The 20052-nt window shown below is 36.0% G+C and overlaps 1 protein-coding gene across 1 annotated transcript in view; it reads left to right on the top strand.

The window, feature by feature from the left end:
• Positions 1-302: 302 nt before the first annotated feature.
• The window catches only part of PARD3B (par-3 family cell polarity regulator beta), a 1280476-nt gene continuing 1260726 nt past the window's right edge, over positions 303-20052 (top strand). Inside the window, exon 1 of the mRNA XM_001365888.4 lies at positions 303-1203. Within this exon, the coding sequence (XP_001365925.2) occupies positions 1084-1203 (120 nt within the window). The 5' untranslated portion in view covers positions 303-1083. The remainder of the gene's footprint in view (positions 1204-20052) is intronic.

Genomic DNA, 20052 nt, shown 5'->3' with positions numbered 1-20052 from the left:
AAGGGGGCGGAGAAGGGGGGTAGAGAGACAGACAGACAGAGACACAGAGAGAGAGACAGAGAGGGAGAGACAGAGAGCTTTGCACTCTTATTACCATTCCCTTAAGTGTGCTTATGAGATCCGGTTTCATTTCCCCAGGGTGAAGCCCGGGCTCCCGTTACCAGTCTCTTGGGCTGATGAGTGTCTCTGTTTCTGTGTGTAGGTAGCTCTCAGGTTCGGGTTACCAGCCCGTACCTCCAAACCCGCGCTCTGGTGCAGCGTGGCGAGGCCCGCTAAGGAGCAGGGGGGCGAAGGGGGGGGGGGAGCGCCGCGGTCCCTTTAAGAGCCAGGGTAAGGCCTGGCCCCCGGGGCTGCGGGGAGCAGGGAGTGCAAGGAGCGCGGCGGCTGCAGAGGAGGAGGGACGACTTCGGGACCTGGGCCATAAAAGTTTTTCGTCCCCTCCTAACTCCAGGGCACGACCCACTCGGGGATCGGCGCGGCTCCCGAGAAGAGGAGGGCCTGCTCAGGGCCCGGCACTGGGGCTGCCTGGCCGGGAGTTTCGGTTTCGCGGGGCGCCGGGAGGGGAACCCTGGCCGGGACATGAGGAGGAGGAGCCGGCGGCGGAGGTGGCGCGGCGTCCCCGAGCAGCTCGGCCTGTGCTTCACCTGAGCGCCGGCCAGGGCAGAGCGAAGCCGGGCGCACTGGAGCGGAGCGCAACGCCGAGCTGAGGGGCAGTAGCACCACCGCGCTGTCCCGCGCACAGCCAGGCGTTCCCGAAGGCAGCGCGCGCACTCATCCCCTTCCACTGTCCCGGGGCGCCAGGCTCCACGGCCCCACGTGCCTAAGCCCCCTGCGGGACGTGAAGAAAGCGGGGGAGCCGCGCGCCCCCAGGTGGGCGTGCCTCCCGGGACGAGGCGGACACACCTGTTCGCAGCGCCGCCCCTCTCCCGCTCCCGCTCCCACTCCCCTTGACCTGCAGGCTTAGCTGGGGGCCCCCAGGAGTCAGGGCAACCCGGCTCTCCTCCCACCCACGCCTGGCCCTCCCCGCCTTGCACTGTTGTTCTGGTTGCCGGGGTGTCCTGTGCTGGTGACCGCTTGACGAGGATGAAAGTGACCGTCTGTTTCGGGAGGATGGGAATTGTGGTTCCCTGTAAGGAGGGGCAGCTTCGTGTCAGAGACCTCACCCAGCAGGCTCTCCAGCGCTACCTCAAAGCCAAGGAGAAGGTAAAGAAGACAGGCTTTAATTGGGGGGGACCAAAGAGGGTGTTTGTGGAGTTTGAGTGGGAAGGTGAGGACGCAGAAGCTAAGGGAGTGCGGGAAAGATGCCATTCCTTCCTCCTAACTCCACCTTTCTACCTGGGGAACCCCCAAACATGCGACACCTGTGTAACACCTTGGGTGGAGTCAGGTAACCCCTTGGAACTCAGATAAAAGTGTTGGAAACTCCCAGGCTTCTCAGGCCATAGGTCAAAGAAGCAGAATTATTGGCCTTACTTTTATGCACTCTGATTTTGTGATGTGTATCTCGTTTTACTTTTTTTGGGGAAGCCTTTTGGTTTTTGTGGTTTAAGAGTCTTGTGAGGATGTTGACCAGAATACTTTTTCAGCTTCCTTTACTCTCCTCTCCTAGGAAATCATTGTTATCAAGAGTTTATTTGGAGTAGGTAATAGGTGTTTTTGCAAGTAGTGCTTTAACCTCTAATTAGTCTGGTTTTCAGTGACTTGTAGAAACTCCCAGAGAAAGATGAAGAAGTTACTTATACTCTCCCATTTCCTTTTTTTTTTTTAAGAAAATGGATCCAGAAATCAGTGACAAGTTAGAACTAGTGTTCTATTCCTATATCATGTTAAGATGTGTTAAAGTGTGTTTGGAATTCAGAAGGCAAATTGAAAAAATAAAACTTATTGAAATATATAAATATAAAATATTGGGGCAGTTAGATGACTCAGTGGATAGAGTCCTGGGCTTCCAGTTAGAAGACCTGAGGTCAAATCTGGTCTTAGACACTTGGGAGCTTTGTGACCCTGGGCTAGTCACTTAACCCCTGTTTGCCTTAATATACTGGAGAAGAAAATGGCAATCCACTATGGTATCTTTGCCAAGAAAACACCATTGACAGTACAGACTTGCTGTGGCCCTCAGGATCACAACTGAACAACAACTTCTTAATATTTCAGAACATAGCCTTTTGCTTAGGGTACCTTTAAATTAATTATTTAAATATTTTGTTAGGCTTCTGTGGTCCTAGAATTTAGTGTTCAAAGAGATCTTAGAGTTAATTTTCTCCTAACCCCTCCGTTTTTTTAATCAGATGAGTAAACTGAGGCTCATAGAAGTTAGGTTACTTGCCCATAGTCATACAGTTGAGCTGTAATTTAAACTTGGGTTTTCCGACACCAAAATCAAAAACCTTTTCCACTACATATATCTTCTAATAAGAATACAAGCCCTCATGCTCAGTGAAGATTGGTATTTTTTACATTTATGCTGTGTGCCAGGCACTGTCCTAAACACTCTGGGAGAAACCATCCTCTCAAGGAGAAAATTAAACATGAATAGCATATAAATTTAATACAGGTGAAGTGAGCATAGGAGAGATGAAAGTGCTCAAGAGAAGTTGAGGAAAGTGAGAACTACATCAGCTGCGGTCAGGGAAAGCTTCATGTTGGAAGGGGCACCTGAGCTGAACTTTATTGAGGGAAGAGAAGGATTTTAAAGGGTGGAGATGAGGAAAGAATGCAGTTCAGGAATGAAGGAATGTTTTTGTAAATTTAATGGAGATGGTAAGTCTGGTTTAAGAGAATAGCTAACCATTCACTTTGACTAAGGGTGACTAAGCAGTGGGGAAGTAAAGGTAGAAAGATAGTCTGGAATCAAATTTTGAAGATTTTAACATGCTGAGTCAAGGAGTATATTTATTTTATTTGTTGGAAATAAGGAACCACCAAAGGTCTTTGATCGGGGGACTAAACAGACATACTTGTATTTTCAGAATGTTATTTTTGGCATTTATAAGAAAGATGGCATAGAAAATGGCAAAATAGGAAAGCAAATGAGAATTGATGAAGACCTAAGATAGGGTGATGGCAATGAGAGTGGAGGGAAGGGGATCAAAGTTTTGGGTGGGGTACATTTTTGCATGTGTTCAGCTCTACAGAGATTCTAGAACAAGAATATTGAACAATCCAGTCCCTGGAAGATACTTTCTAATGTTTTTGAATGTCCCCATGGCTACACGGAATAGAAATGAAAGAACTTTTTCTACTTTAAAGATCAGAAATAAATTATTTTGACATATCTTTAAGATATATCCTTACATACTTCATTCTTTGTCCACCAAAAGTAAATTCTCATACTTAATGTCATAGAAACAAAGAACTCCATTTATGAATGTGCTAAACTTGAGAGATACATTCATTAAGGCAAATGGCAGAAATAAGATGGCCTTCTCTCATGAAGCTTATATTCTATTTGGTTATATGAAACATACCCAGATAACTATGAGGGGGGATCACCGGGGGCATGGGAATGTCTTTAAAATATTTTGGTAATCACATCTCAATATAACTGATTTCTTTTGTAATCTTATATATTTTATTACCAGCTTTTAAAAAAAATGTTATTCTGAGAAGAGATCCATAAGCTTCACCAGACTGCTAAAGGGATTCTATCACCCTAAAATACTTAAGAACTCAGTTCTGAACCAGAAGGGTTCAGTTATGACATTTGAAGGCATTTTAGGAGTAGAGAATGACATGAACATCTAAGGTCATTTACTAAAATTTAACCCTTACAAACTGTAATAATGGATAAAACCATACCTTTGTATGGTCTTTTGCCCTTTTCAAAGTTCCTTGATTTATCTTGTTTGACATATTGACTGATTGATAAAAACCAACCTGGGCAGGGCATGTATTATTCTCTTCCTTTGATGGATGAAGAAACTGAAGCTCATAGACTAAAATAACCTTTGGTGCCTTCCTATAGCTAGTTAACAGACCATCTGGGATTAGAAGAACCCTAGTTTTTTGAATATTTCATTCATGTTTTCATCATATTCTGTTGCTTCTCTCCTTGGCATGTCTGTCGCTGTAAAATGTACTTTTTATACAGCTTTCAGCACTGTCCAAATTGTACATTTCTGGTGAAATTTATACTATAAACAGTATTAGATTTGAGATTTTACTTTTACTTGGAAAACAGTTTAAATGTCTGAGTTCACATTCCAGCAACTTTTGAAAGTTGGCTACAATTAAGAGTAGAAATGAGCTTCAAGCATATTGCATCAGGATTATTTTGGTGAAGTTTTTTCATTCCAGTTATAAAAAATGATTTGTCTTATGTATTTATAAGACCAAGGTATGGAGCTGTCCAAGCCATAGGAATAAGCTGTAACAGTGAGGAGAGGGTATGTTATACAAAAATCCCAATACTTGTTTTTGTTGATTTTTCTATTAGATGATAGTGACTTGCAATTTGGTTGTGAAAGGTGCTTGCATCATTGGAATTCTGGACACAAAGTGTAATTTATAATATCACAGAACACATTATAATTGCATTGATCACTTTATTATAGTTACCTGACATTACTTTTTTGTGTCTATATTTACATACCAGTAAGCTTGTGACATTTAAAGGTCACCTGCAATTTATAAAATGCTGAAATTTTTTCACATTTGTAAAATCCCAATTAAAAAATAGCAACTGTATTTTCTACTCATCTCTCTCCTCTCCAAACCCCAAAACAAAACCTCACACCTCTCCCTGATGCTCTTGGGCCATTAAAAAAATGTGAATGAATACTCCACACCAATTGATATTTCCAATGATTAAAAATTCAAGATTATAAAAAATGTTTCTTTCATTTAGTCATGCATGAGAAGTAAAAGAATATTGGCGAACAAGTGGGAGAAAACTTTTTGTTAATTTACTCTAAATTGGTGAAAGATCTTAAATACCTCTTTTTTTCTCTCAGGTTTTCTGAAGTTGTATATTAATCATTCCAATTGAAAAGTAATATTATATCTATTCTGAACTGTTTCCTTCAGTCTGTGTATGCATATGAATTTCATTGATGGAAATTTTGGTTTACTTTTGAAAAAGTGTGTCATCAAAACTAGCTCTTAAATAAAATAAAAAAGCAAATCATCTGTAGGTCATCTTAATTTTTTTAAGTTATTGATCAAAAGATAAATCTTGGTGCCAATTTTTTTTTTCAGTAGATTGCATTGACTTAAAATGTAGCCATTTTATATTTGCCAGTTACTTAAACGATTGATACAATTGTTTAGACTCCAATTTTATTATGTGGGTTATATAGACCATAGAAAAGGCAGTCTTGTTTCCGAGTAATACTCCAGGCTTTTCTGTAATTTAATTTTAACTTTCCACATGAAAGTGGAATAAAATTATGTGCATGATCTTGTAGGCCATGGATAAAGAGTGTTGTAAAAAGACGTTTATAGGGAGAATAAGCATAGTAAACCTCTGAAGTTTAGGGGCTTAATTTAATAAACAGTCAAGTTTAAAGATTTAGGATAGGAACTGAGATTTCTAAATAGTCTGGAAGTTAAATGAGGCATAAAGAAACTTCAGGATTTTGTGGGCAGTGTGAGAGAAGCATCAACCACCTGCTGAGAAGAAACAAAGAAAACTGGTATTTGAGGAATGTAGGGAATACTTGGAGTCAGCCAGAGATAAGACCAAAAGTAGGTGGGAATCTAGATTGATGGAGAGATCCTGTCCAAGACTTCAAAGGTAGAGGAAGTTTTAATTATGGGTACTGAAATTTTGGGGTAAATGGATGCACATGAGACTTTGCTTCCAATTTAGTTGATTGGTAAGTTGTTTGAACTACAGTTTTGATAAAAGCACCACAAAGGCACCAAAAGTAGAGACAGGAAAGCCTAGAAAGAGAAGTAGCTGGGCTTATAGCCTATTCATTCAGGATTTTATTCTCTTGGTCAGGTGTTACCCTATGGCAGGTATACGAAATCATTTGAAGTAGTTAGCACAGTATATGGCACACATTTAATATTTATTGACTTGAATTGATTTTAAGTAGATAAGTTAGTTTAAAAGCTAATTGCATTAGTTATTATTAAATTCATGTTCAATTTTGGAGGTAGAGGAACAGGAAAAGAATAAGCATTTACATAACATCAACTATGTGCCAGGTACTGTGCCAAACACTTTTTACAAATATCTCATTTGATCATCACAATAATCCTGTGAGATAAGTGCTATTATTTTCTTCATTTTATAGTTTAGGATCTGAGGTAGAGGTTAAGCAACTTGCCCAGTGTCACAGTGTCAAAGGCCAAATTTGAACTCAGATTTTCCTGTCTCTATACCCAGATCTGGTGAAGCAACTGGAGAGGTGAAGTAGTTATAGGGATAGAAGGAAGGTGTAGGATATAGTTTTATACATTTCTCTTCTCATGAATACTGACCCAAACATGGGTAGGTCAGGTGGACAGGTATATCAAGGATAAAAGCTCACAGAGAGGAAAAGAGAAACATATTGAGGAAAATATAGTGTTTTAGGTGAATCTGAGAGTAACATATAAAATTAAATTTATAAGCTAGTGGGCACCGGGACAGAAAAAAAAGTCAATTGCTAGATTATCTTAAAGTATATAAACATTTTGGAAACTTGTCAGACATTTTGTTATAGGATTTGTTTAATCTATTTAATAATTCAACTGCTTTACTAGTTGATAATAATTTTGTAAGGAAAAACAGGATAAGACTAGAATTCTGCATTTTAGTAAGATCAATATCTTAGAAAAGTTGTTTATGGAACAAATAAGACTCCTATTTATTTAAGGATAATGTCCGAGAAATGCTTGGAAGGGTAAATGATTCTTCTATTATTTAACTTTTCATGTATCACAGTGTCCTACACATAGTAGTAATCAAATATTTGTTCAGTTGACTTGATTTATAATTGGGCAAAATTAAACCTTTTTTTTTTTGTATTTCCTAGAAGAATAACAAGGTGCCATTAAATGAAAACTTTTTTTTGTTTAACTGAAAACTTTAAAGAATTTGCATCAATCAGTGGGGCATGTCGGTTGGTTTGGTTTACTAGTAGTGATGTTTCATTTTGCTGATCCATTCACAGATGAGTGCCCTCTTACCTGGGATAGGTACCTAGGAAACTCAGGGTACCTGGGGTTGGGGAGACAAGAAAAAATTAAGCTGACCTCTTTATCTAGAATTTTGGTTTCTTTTGTCAATTTGCCCCCATGTTTAGTTAAACAGTCATTGTGGGATCTGATTGTGACTTTCATAGCCATCTTTAAGGAATTTAGGTGGGGGAGAGTTTTTCATTATCTCATGTAGTTCTTGCTTTCACATTCTTGTTAACATTGTCATTTGCCCATCTTCATTAAAGACATTGTTGACATAAAGGGATCTTTATTTACTCTAACCTCTGGGAACTCCCAGGAAGAGAAAACTTTCTAAGATTGACCCTGGGCCAGGATAGCCTGAGTCTGCTTTAGGTAAGTTCTTTGCCTTAGTCAAAGAAGTTCTGGGATTCAGCCTAATGTGGAAAAGAGAGTAGTTAAGGAATAGAAAAAAGTATGAAATTTGAGATATTTACAGTTGTCTTTTGAATCATGGCAAATTTCTTAGAATTCTAAAAATACCATGTTAAAATATAAGTTCAAAAACACGTTTTAAGTCACATTTAAATTACTTTTGAATTTGTTCTTTTTGGCTTTTTTTTAAATGCCCTTTTCCATTAGCTTGAGGAATTTATTTGATCTTTTTTCTTGTTTTAAAAATAAAGTCATACATTGATTTTGCCTAAAGTCACAAAGAATGGAGAGAAAATAGCAGTATAAAAGTGTCTATATGTCCATTTTAATTCTTCGAAGCCAGATGTTTTGACTTTACAGTGTCTGTAATGAAATTGTACTTGGACTTGATGCTTGGACTTCAAATCCAAAGTTTTTAAATTGTAATTCTAACCTCAATCCTGACCAGTGATGTTAAGTTGCCATGGCCAAACCACATCATCTTTCAAAAAGAATGACTATATATTATTAGATAACTAAGAAAATATGATAAAACATTTAAATTTCCCACTTACTTCCATGTTATGCTATATTGTGGGCTTGTAACTTTTCTAGGATAAAGCTAATTTGGGCAAGGATTGGCTCATACCATAAAATGTTTTAAATAGCATTTTAACAAAAAAATGAGAATCATTCATTTTCTTTAACCTTTATAGTTTATTCAATGAGGTAATCATTTGAGCAAGAATATTGGCACATTGGCTTCTTTATGAAAACAGATACCCTAACACAGAAAGGAAGGCTAGGGGAATGGGAAGCACTTTAGACTGGAAAACAAGATAGTGTCACCTTGCCTATTCTAGGACTTTATTGTCTCATATTTTAAGTTAGAGCATCACACTAAATTGGGATTCTTAACCAATGACAATGTGGTGAAGCCTTTAGGTGTTTTGTCAGAAAAGCATTTTTAAATGTATAAAATAAATTTCATAGGATTCTAAAGGAAACCAATTATACTTCAATAAAGTTATTGAAATGGCTAAAACAAGACAGCTTCCCAGGTAAGCATTATACTTTTCAAATCAAGTCTTATAAGCATGTTAAGCTCTTACTGTGTTCTTCAGAAAACTCTCTTACAGAAGATACGACTTTAGTTGAGACATGAAGAAGCTGGGGAAGCCAAGAAAATCTAATTGTATTAGGAAGATAATTTTATGTTATTATATTAGAGAGAACTTTGAAGAAATTGATATGAGTATTGTTTCCCTCTGTAATAGAAATGGTCATTTTTAGGTTTTGTTGTTGTGACTATTGAATATTTAAATGACAGATATGGTCTTAATATTTGCAATAAAAGTCTCAAGTACTTTCTTAAAAGATCTTTTTAAAAAGAAAATTTTCAATAAATATCTTTAAAAATCTTTAAGAAGGTCTTAAGATCTTCTTTAAAAGGGCTGTGTAAGCTACTTTAGGGGATTGTAAAGGACACTTTTACTTGTTTTTTTCCTGTAAAGTAGATAATATGTAATCACCTTATTCATATTTCATAAGCATGATTATGCTTGAATTTTCTGAAAGTAGAATGTACCTTTTTATTATGTATTTTACTCTAATATGATAAATATTAAACTAACATCATGAGTAATTATTTTTTAATATTTATGCTCCAGACTCCATAGTATGTTATACTTGGAATATATTAACTCTTTAATACCAACTTGAACATTTGACTAAATTATTGCTTTTTGAGATTAGTACTAAGCAGTTTGGCTTTTCAAAAACAAAATGCTGTTAGAATTTTTTTGTATAGAGAGGATCTCTTGAAGATATGTGACATATATGGTTTTTATTGTATTACTATATTTGAACAACTTTTTCCTTTTCTCCTTATTAATGCTGTAGAAAACAATAGATTTTTGAAAGTTATTTTAATTCATTGAGCCTTAATTTACTCATCTGTAAAAGATGTGTTTATTTACATTACCTATTTCATAGGGCTCTCTAGGACGGCTAGATGGCACAGTGGATAGAGCACTGTGCCTGGAATTAGGAAGACATATTCTTGAGTTCAAAGCTGACCTAAGACACTTAGTAGCTATGGGATCTTGGCAAGTTACTTAATCTTATTTGCATCAATTTCCTCATTGTAAAATGAGCTGGAGAAGGAAGAGGCAAACTACTCTAGGATCTTTACCAAGAAAACCTAAATGGGGTCATAAAGACTTGGAAATGACTGAAACAACTGAAAACAAAGGGTTGTGAGAAGGAAAACATATAAACTGAGTGTAAGTAGGTGAAATCATTCCTTTACTATGTACACATTTTATTTTGGAGAGGTACTTACTATATTTTTTTAATACAATTGAAAAGTTCCATTAAAATCTCTAATTTTCAGAAACTGACTTTTAACCTGACTTTAAGCTCTTAGGACTTATGGGTTCAATAGAGATTGGGTCTAAAGATGACATGTTTTTGTGTATGGAATGTCAATTGTATTCCTCTAGCTGGAGAGATGAGAGTTGGATCTTGAAGCTTACTAAAGGTCAGAGCTTGGCCTAGAAGTAGGTTGGCCCAGAAATACTTTGTAACTTTTTAAATCCTTGGAAAATTTGAGAGCCTGACTTATTAGTCATTCTCTGATGATAATTTTTTTCCCCTTTGTCATAACATGAATTGTATTGAGAACTTTTAATATAAAGTCTTGGATTACTTCCTTTTTTGTGGGAAAGAGACATATGAATAAATAATCCAAGTCTTTTTATTTATAGATACCTACAGATTCTGAAGAATACAACTTGACAAAGATATTTGATCTGAAACAGCCCTCAGATCTTAACAAAATGCAACAAAAAATGCTCATGAATCTGGTTCAGTTATTTCCAGTCCAAGTTTGATTTCATATTGTGTAAATTAAGTTTGGCTTACATTATAAACTTTATTCTTTTTTTTGTTCTAGGTCATTCATGGATGACATCTTATTGAAAAAGATTGACCTTTTTATTTCAACTACAGTGTGTTGTCAGTATTTAGGACTTTTCTGGCTTACTGTGACTTTTAGGCTTTCACAGTAAAACATGAGGGAGAAGCTTGTTGATTTTCTTTTATACTTCCCAGAATGACTGTTCCAAGTCTTTCCCAATTTGTTCAATCCCTTAATTCCCCAGCTCTCAGCAGATGAGAAATAAAGACTGTTTGACATAAATTTCATCAGCTTTCCTCTTTGCTTCAGCATGTAATTGTATTTAGATCTTATCCTTTTCTCCAGAGTCAGAAAGAGGGATGTTCTCTTCTTTTTCAAGGTTGATCTGTGTTTTTGTGCTTTCCACCTCCTCTAGGACTGGGCTCCCTCAAATTATTGATTGGTCCCCAAGGGTCCCCCAAGGGTCAGGTATGAATTATATTCTAATTTAGATGCTAATTAAATTATGAAGGTATAGAGCATGATGATATAAATCATTCAACCACTGGATACTTAAGATCTTTTTATTTGCAAAACACCATTCCAAGCTTAGTAGGAAATACAAAGAAGTTGTAGCATGATTCTATGAGTCATAGATCCTATATATAAATGAAACATACATGAAAGAATGATTATCAACATACAAACAACTAAAATACTACATGGATGTTCTTAGTACTAGTTATAAAAACCCAGAGAGGGAAGAGTTTCTAGTGAACTAGAATGCTTCTTGGAGAGAGGAAGACCTTCTGAGTGGATTGGATTTGGATAGGACACTAAAGACTATTAGTTTGTTGTTGGTTACCCTGGGATCAAAGATTTTCTTTTCCTTTTCCTTTTTTCTTTTCTAACAATTGAAGCAAGATAACAAAAAGCAGACAAAGAGAGGCACTCTTTTTTAGTGGAGAAATAACAGGAATTACTTTTAGGCTCTTTAGAAATGATTTGGAGGAAGTTTGCAGATGACATTAAACTCTATTCTGGCAATGAAGAACTAATCTTATGGTTAATCCATAGAAAAATCTTATCGATGGACAGAAAATTAGGAAATATAATGCAATCAGATGCAAGGCAAAGCATTTAAACTGCATAAAATAGAAGACTGAGCTGTTGGCTGTAATTTCCTAGCAGATGTGTCAGACTTATTGTATATTGTTTCTTCAACAGAATGACTCAACATGTTACTGTGAGGCATTATCAAAAAAAAGGGCATTCAGTTAGCCAGAAGACATGTTTTAAATATCCACTTTGTGCCTGAAATTGTGACAGGTGCTTGGAACACTAATAAAAAAGTGAGATGATCCCTGCTCTCAAGTAACTTACATTAACTGTGGGGAAAGTAGCATGTTCACTAAGAAGTAAATAGGATAGATATCAAGTGATTTTGGGCTTAGGGCACTCCAAACTTTGAGAATCCAGACCTCTAGAAGGAGGTCACACTAGTAATGAGCCTCTTAGGGAACTAGGGTTCAAAGAGATGGAAATGAAGAGGGAGAGCAGTCCAGAAAAGAAAGATACTCTGAGCATACCCAGAGTCAAGAAATCTGTCTATCTCCCTCAACATCAAGAAGGCCAGGTTGGCTGGAGTATATGTTGTGTGAGAAGTACATGAGACCTTTTTTAATCTCTACCCTGCTGCTAGTGCTTCTTTTTCTTCCAAATTATTTTACATATTATTATTTTGTATGTACTTCTATGAATATGTTGTTCACATCTTCTCCTCCTCCAACCCCTAAGGAATGTAAGATCTTTTGAAGGCAGAAACTGTTTCATTTTTGTTTTTCAAACCTTAATACTGGTGTAATGTCTGGTATGTAGTAGCCATTCAGTAAATTATTACTTGAGTAATAGTGAATCATCCTGGAAAGGTAGTCTCTAAGTTGTAGAGGGATTTAGATGCTAATCAGAGAAATTTCTATTTTATCCAAGAGGCAATAAGGAATGTTGTAAAGTTTCTGGAAGAGAGAGGATTGACATGATCACTTGTGATTCAGAAATATCAACATCGAATTATATGAAGGATGGTCTGGATTCCAGGGGCAACTGTAAAGAAATCAATTAGGAAGCTGTAGAAGTCTTTCTGATGGGGTGATAAGGTTCTGAATTAGAGAGATTCTTATGTGAGTGGAAAGAAGGGACAGATTTAAGAAATGTGGTTTAGATAGAATCAACAAGACTGACACTGGATATTTAGGATAGTGAGTGAGAGGGAAGAGGTAGCTTGATTGGTAGTAAAACCAAGTAATTGGAAGGTGGGTAGTACACGTGAGAGAAAAAAGAGAGATTTGGAGGGGAAAGATATATTTTTAAAATATATATTTTATATATTGAAAGTTTTATATTGAGTTCAAGGTACCTAGTGGACATATAGATGAAAAGTGGTCAGTAGGCAATTTGTAGTTCAGGACTAGAGTTCAAGGAGAGAAGAGATATGTGGTTTTGGGAGTTGTGTCTAGAGATGATGATTGAAACTATGGGAGCTGATAAGATTGCTAAGAGAATGTAGAGAGGAAAACATTTGGAAATAATAGAATTATCCTCCTGTTATAAAACCTTAGTATATGCCTCTTCTTGGAATAATATGTGAAGGTTTGACACTCCTGGGTCAAGGTTAAAGAAGAGCAATTGATTTTACTAGGGATAATATCTAAAAGACAACATACTAGAAAAGGATTGAGGATTTTTGTTATAGGAAGGTAAAGATTGAGAAGCAAAGTGAGTGAAATCTATAAAATTGGAAAGGTGAACAAAGTTTGTTTACCAGCTTCTGGAATTTTAGGGTAGGAAAACAGTAAGGTAAGTTAAAGATGCCAGATCCGCATCACAAATTTATTATTTCCAACAGATTATGAAGGCAGAAAATATAAATTGACTTAACGATATTATTTAGGTAGATTTTTAAATGAAACCAGCATAAATAACTCAAAGCAAATTTGAGCTATACCTAATCTTTAAGGTTGAAATCAAGGTGGGTCCTCTCCTAATGTAGCCTGAGTCTTCTGTTGGAAACATTACTAGGAAGGATGGATTTGGGGGGTCTGGTCTAGTATAGCAATTTAAATTTTCATTTCATGGTCAATCGACCAGTTTGATTGGAGCAGAGGGTTCATTTAGAGAGATAGTAGAAGATAAGGTGAAAGTCAAACTGTGCAAAGGTCTTGAATGTTAGGCAAAGGAATTTGAATTTTTCCTATAAGCACTACAGTATCATTAAAAATAACATAATTAAAATCATATTTTAGGAAGAAGAAATCCTACTGTAGTGATAAGTCAGCCTTGAATTTGGAATCAGGACCTATATTTCACTCTCAGATTTACTCCTTGCTAGATGTGTATACTGGGCAAATCACTTAACTTCTAAGAGCTGAACTAAATCTTTGCTCCGATTCTTTCCTATGATTCTAATATGTTAAGTATATATTAAATGAATGAGAAATAAAAGGAAATGAGACCAGAGAAAGGGAGACCAATTAAGAACATGTAATGAGAAGTTCAATGGAAATTTGATTCTGAGAGTCCATGTCCAATGTCCAGTGGACATTGACTCTAGAATCAGGAGTCCCTGGTTTCTCTTTCCCCTGATATCTTAGCTTACAACCTCATTTGTATAAGAGCCTCTTAGAGTCCTTTCTACCCTCTAACTCAAATGATCCTTCAGCTACCCCAGGACTATTGGTGCTTTTTCTTATATCTGTACGATTTTAAAATTTATTTCCTCTTTAATACTTAAAATGAAATTTACTGATTTAAAGTGTTGGTGGGATGATAGGAAGTAGAAAGTCAGTTTGGGTTATTGATTATCAGTGTGGTTATATATAGTGGAAAAAATACTTGACTAGTAATCAGAGAGTCTTCACTTTCCCTCTAAGCAGCTGTGTGTTCTTGGGGTTAGTCATTAAATCTTTCTGGATTAAAGTTTTTTCATCTGTAAGGTGTGTAAGTTGAACTAGATAATCACCTTCATATATTTTCAAGGTCTAAAAAGAATTATTGCTCTCATTCCATGATTTGTTACATTGAAGCATGTAGATATAGACATAAATACTCATAGACACCTGCATGTTGTATGCCTGTACATACACATGTCTGTGTATGTATTTAGATATGCATACATGCAAATACATATAAATTTCTAGATATGTAAATGTATATGCATGATAAATATATAAACATGTATATGATACAGTCTACTTAAATATAACAATGCATATATATCAAATATATAAATAAGTATATGTAGAAGATATATAAATACATGTATGTGTGAATCCCTTACATATGTATAGAGTCCATCTATCATTTTTAGGAGAAATATTTTTTTGAGGCTATGATAAATGGATGACTGATTTGTACTTTTAAGTATGTAATTCTATGCAAAAAATGTGTATTTCATTTTTAAAAAAAAGATTTCATGTACTCAAGACTTTTTCTTACAGATTTTCTCTCTAATTAGATTGTAAGCTTTTTGATGACAAAGATTGATGCTTCTTTTATGTCTCTATAATTCTTTGCAAGGTGTTAGGTGTGCAATGTCTATTTAATAAAAATTTAATTGTCAGATTAACATAAATTCTGAATTAGTGTGGATTTGCACTGATTCTTATTTTATATTCATTTCCACATATTATTCATTCCTTTCATATTATAATAATCCATCTTCTACCTGCAACCCTTTCCACAGTTGGTTTCTCAACTCTGCAATTAATCACCTTCTCCATTCTGCCTTGTGGAATTCCAAGTGATGTTTAAGTATGATTATTTCAGGTGATATTATTTATGTGGGAGATGCCTTTCCTGACCCTGCTAGAATTACTTTGTACTATTTTGTAATTGCTTATCTATTTACATGTAGTATTTCCCATAGTAAAATATAAGCTCCCTCAGGGCAGGGACGTTTCTTTTTTTATCTTTGTATCCCCTGTGACTCAGAGTGCTGTGAGCAGTAAGTGCTTAATTAAATGTTTATTAAAGTTAATTGATTTAATGATTAGGTAGAACAAAATAAAGCCTTGAAGAGACTCCTTGGAGTACACTAATACATCCAAATTATTTGACCCCATGTCAGAGATTAAGTAGAGAGTTCAGCCATAAGCTGAGTATTGCTATGAAGAAGTATTAAAATGGGACCATATATTCAGCAATATCAAGAAAAATGTACCCTCTAAGTCTAAAGCTGAGAAGAAATTCCTATTGATGAAAAGATTCTCCAAAGGTTTCTATTTGTATATCAAAATAATTTCATGGAATCCCAGAATACTCCAGAGACTCACTGGAGAAATCTATAGCAATATGAAATAGATACATCTGGCTACCCATAGTAGAAAAACAGAAGTGAATTAAAAAAAAACAAACAGCATTTTTCCTAGATCATGACATTTACCTGGAAGGGTAGGCCATCATTTTATTCTATCAATACGTACATCTCAGACAAGTGGTATAGTTGGGCAGTGACTTGCCTGTAGCATTCTGGGCAATTCTAGTTCTCAGTTTCTTTATCTGTGAAATGAGAGCTTTAGAGTGGATGACTTATTGAGAATTTAAGAAAGATTGAGATGCATGATTAGAAAAAGATATGGTGGTCAGATAGTGAGTCTGGACACCCTGACTGCTTTGTTAAGACTCTCAACTACCAAAAGAACAAAAGGAAAGTCTTCCATGCACTGGTTGCATTTGCTATGGGAGAATTTATAGAAAAAGAGACTGGAATCACATTGGATAAAAAGACGTGAAGGGACTGAGTCCCGGAGCAGTAGAGAGGGTATCATACAGTATTGAAATCAATGATCAAACAAAACAGCATAATTAAATGACATTTATTGCTGGGTTTTGTATTTATAGGGACTGTAGTAATAATAAATGTTCTATCTTCATTTCTGTAGTTCAAAAGTGGTTTTTGATAAATATTTTCTGTTCAGCATATGTGTTTGCATAGTTTTTAAGTGCACCAGTAATTTTTAGAAATTTAGTACTTTTACTTGTGGCTTTTTATTCCCTTAAAGCATGGATTCTTAAACCCGGGTTCTGTGAACTTAAAACAATTTTTTTTAAGAACTAAGTGTAATCGATTTCCTTTGTTGAGTCATGGCTTTTGTTTTATTCATTTGTTATTATTTGTCCTTTTTACTCAAAGAAGACCTCTGCCATTATGATGTGTTGGGGCAAAATGAGTTCCATTGTGGCTGATCATTCCACTATAAGTTTAGAAGGCTTTACCACAGGTTGAGCACAAATAGTCCATTAGAACATTTGGGACAGGGACATCTCTAGATTTGTACTTCCTTCATTTCCTTTGTGCTACTGTGATTCAGCTTTGTTCATGGAGCACAGTGCCTTCTTTGATGTAGGCACACCATGCTGGGTGGTCTTGTACTAGCATCTCCCTCATCTCTTAGCCCATATTAAAGTTCTTCAGAGAGACTTTGAGTGAGTTGAAAAGAGAAGGCATTCTTAGGCTTCATCTGACTGCTCCAGAGAGTCTGTGGCACAAAAAAATAACTGTTAAGAACTCCTGATGATGGAACCCTTCTTTCATCATTGCCATTCCATTATATAACTGAGCAGCTTTCCCCCCTAAAGACCTGCCTTATTGTAATATGGTACCCTAGGATGGAGTTAATGTGCACAATGATAATTGTGTGACTTTAGTCAGAGGTTAAAGTTTGACTCCACTTAAGAGATCAGGAAACTGTGTAATATATTTTGGAAAGGCTTCCATCCCCCAAATAGTTAAAAGTACATTTTGTACTTGAAGAGTTCATCTTTCTGCATTTGGAAAATTTAGGTTTGGGAAGCCATGCAACTGTGTGAAATATGTGCATTTCAGTAAGCCCACATGAAATCTTGTCCCAATCATTGATCTCTACTTCTTGAGGTGCCTTTGATATGGGGCCCTAATACTTTTTTGGACTCATTACCTCACATTCCTTTTGGTGTGTGAAATTTTTCTACTGCATCTTCTTTCTTACGTGATTTTCTTATTTTCTACTGTCAGAGTATCAATTGCCATACACCCCTCTTGCTGCTTCTAATCTCAGCTGGACATTGCTGCCACCACCCACTGCTTCCAATTCCCCTGTTTCTGCTGCCTACTGCAAGCCTCACTAATCTTCTTTTTTCTTCTTGTCTTTGGTCTCCTTTCCCTATGTATATTTCAACTTCAGTGTGGTAAAGACTAGTCTATTTTAGGTACTGTTAGCCAATCAGAATGCTCTTGTTCAGAATTCCCCTCCCCACTGGCCCCTGATTGAACTGAGTAATAAATAATTTAGGGGTTTCACAATTCTGGATGCCTAGTAGGTAAAGTTTTATTGTAGTGACTGGTTCATGGGGAATTCTGAACACCTTTATATTTATATGTTTTGAATTAAAAAAAAAACACATCCCCCCTCCTTTTTTTTCATTTTAGTGTTACATTTCAGAGTAAAAAAAAACTTTGTAAGAAGTCTTTGTGAAACACATAATTCCTTAACTCTCAGCTCTCTTTTCCTCATAATCCAGGTGTTCATTTTTGCAGTTTAACAATAAAAAACTGTGATTCTTTCAAATATTATCTTATCAATTAATAACTGTTCCTTAAACATTTAAAATCAATTCACTTTCTGAAAGAGGGTGACTCCCATTTTTCCCCCAAACAAAAAATGACCATTTTTGTAGGATTTTTTTGTTTGTCATAGTTGCCATTGTAAACTTTGTTTAGCATTTTCACAGAGACTCTTCATTTTGTTTTTATTTTTAATATTTATATTTATTTTAATAACAAATTTCATCAAAAGTTTTCCAAAGTTGCATGATTCATGTTGTTTCCCTCCCTCTCCCCACCTGCTCCTGGTGTTGACAAGCAATTCAGTGTGTGTGTATACACACACATACATATATATATTTTTTTTTTTGTAGTCATGCAAAACTTATTTCTATATAATTCATTTTTGTAAGTGAAATTATAAAACCAAGACCCCAAATCATATATTCAAATAAACAAGTGATAAATCATATGTTTTCATCTGCATTCTGACTCCAACAGTTGTTTTTTTAGAGGTGGATAGCATTCTTTTTCATAAGTCCCTCAGAATTGTCCTGGATTGTTGTATTGGTTTTAGTAGCAGAGTTTATCACATTTAAGTGTTACACAATATTGCAGTTACTGTGTATAATATTCTTCTGGTTCTTATTTCACTTTGAATCAGTTCATGAAGGTCTTTCCAGCTCTTTCTGAATCATCCTGTTCATCATTTCTTACAGCACAATAATATTCTGCCACCATTATGTAACACATTTTGTTCAGCCATTTCCTAATTGAGGGACTTCCTTTTAGTTTCCAATTCTTTGCCACCACAAAAAGCACAGCTATAAGTATTTTTGTACAAGCAAGTCCCTTCCCATTTTGAAAGATCTTTTTTGGGAAACAGACCTAGTAGTGGTATAGGCATTCTTTTATAGCTCTTTGTGTATTGCCTTCCAAATTGACTTCCAGAATGCTTGGATTCAATTCAGGACTCCACCTGCAATGTATGTGTCCTGATTTTGCCATATTCCCTCCCACATTTATTACATTTATTATTTTCCTTTATTGTCATATGGGACTTTTAATTTTGAATTGGCTGCTAATATGTTTTGCACATTCAGCTGCATTTATAATTTGCATCTATTCCTGGATTGAGCCATCATGGATAGAGAACTGGTCTGGGAATTGGGAAGCCCCCTTGAGCTAAGTCTTGTCTCTGACTTGTATAGGTTGTGAGACCTAAGGCAACTCACTTAACTTTGATCAACTCTCTGAGGCTTTAAGTTGCTGTGAAGGTGCTGACTCACTTCCTTGGGTTGGTGGAGTTTCCTTAGTGAAAGTTCCCTATGTTAATGGTTACATTATTTAAAAAATCCATATATATATATATTGCTATACTTATGGATATGAAATGAAATAATAAAATCATATTGGCCACTGGTTCACTGTAGTATAGATTAATCCATGTGACTTTATTTGAGGTTAGAAAATAATGAACCATAATTTGATAGTGGTATTAAATTTTTACTTTATTCAAAAGAAACTTAGAAAATCTTGGTTATCACAAATCATCTTAAAAGTGAATTTTATTCACTTGAATTGCCTGGAGACTTTTTTGGTTGGTGGGAAAATGTAAGTTTTATCTGGCCTAAACCATTTATCTCCAGTTTGGTAATTGTTAATGATTCCTTTTTAACCTTCCCTTTGGAGTCTGACTGAAACTAAGTTTTGAATGAGGTGGTATTCTTGTGTCCACCCACTCATTCCCCTTCAGAGATTTAGGGCATTGCTAATGTGCTCCATTGTTTTCTCTGCCTAACTGAGTTGCTTCAGATCCACTGTGCTAACTTTATTCAAATTTCACTGACTTGAAGGAAAGGATTATGTTTAATTTGAATTCACTTTATATTCACTTAATTACTCTCAGTTGTGATCTTGGACAATTCTTCCTTATTTTTGTCAGAATTAGATTTTCCTAGTTCCCTCGAAATACAGCACAGTGTAAAGCCAAGTTTATATTTCTGTTCCCTCATACAGCCACATGGATCCCTTGTTGTAAGTAAATTTCAATTATATGGTAATTTCC

This window comes from Monodelphis domestica, chromosome 8 (assembly GCF_027887165.1).
Source record: "Monodelphis domestica isolate mMonDom1 chromosome 8, mMonDom1.pri, whole genome shotgun sequence".
Taxonomy (NCBI): domain Eukaryota; kingdom Metazoa; phylum Chordata; class Mammalia; order Didelphimorphia; family Didelphidae; genus Monodelphis; species Monodelphis domestica.
This window is presented reverse-complemented; position numbering and strand designations above follow the sequence as displayed.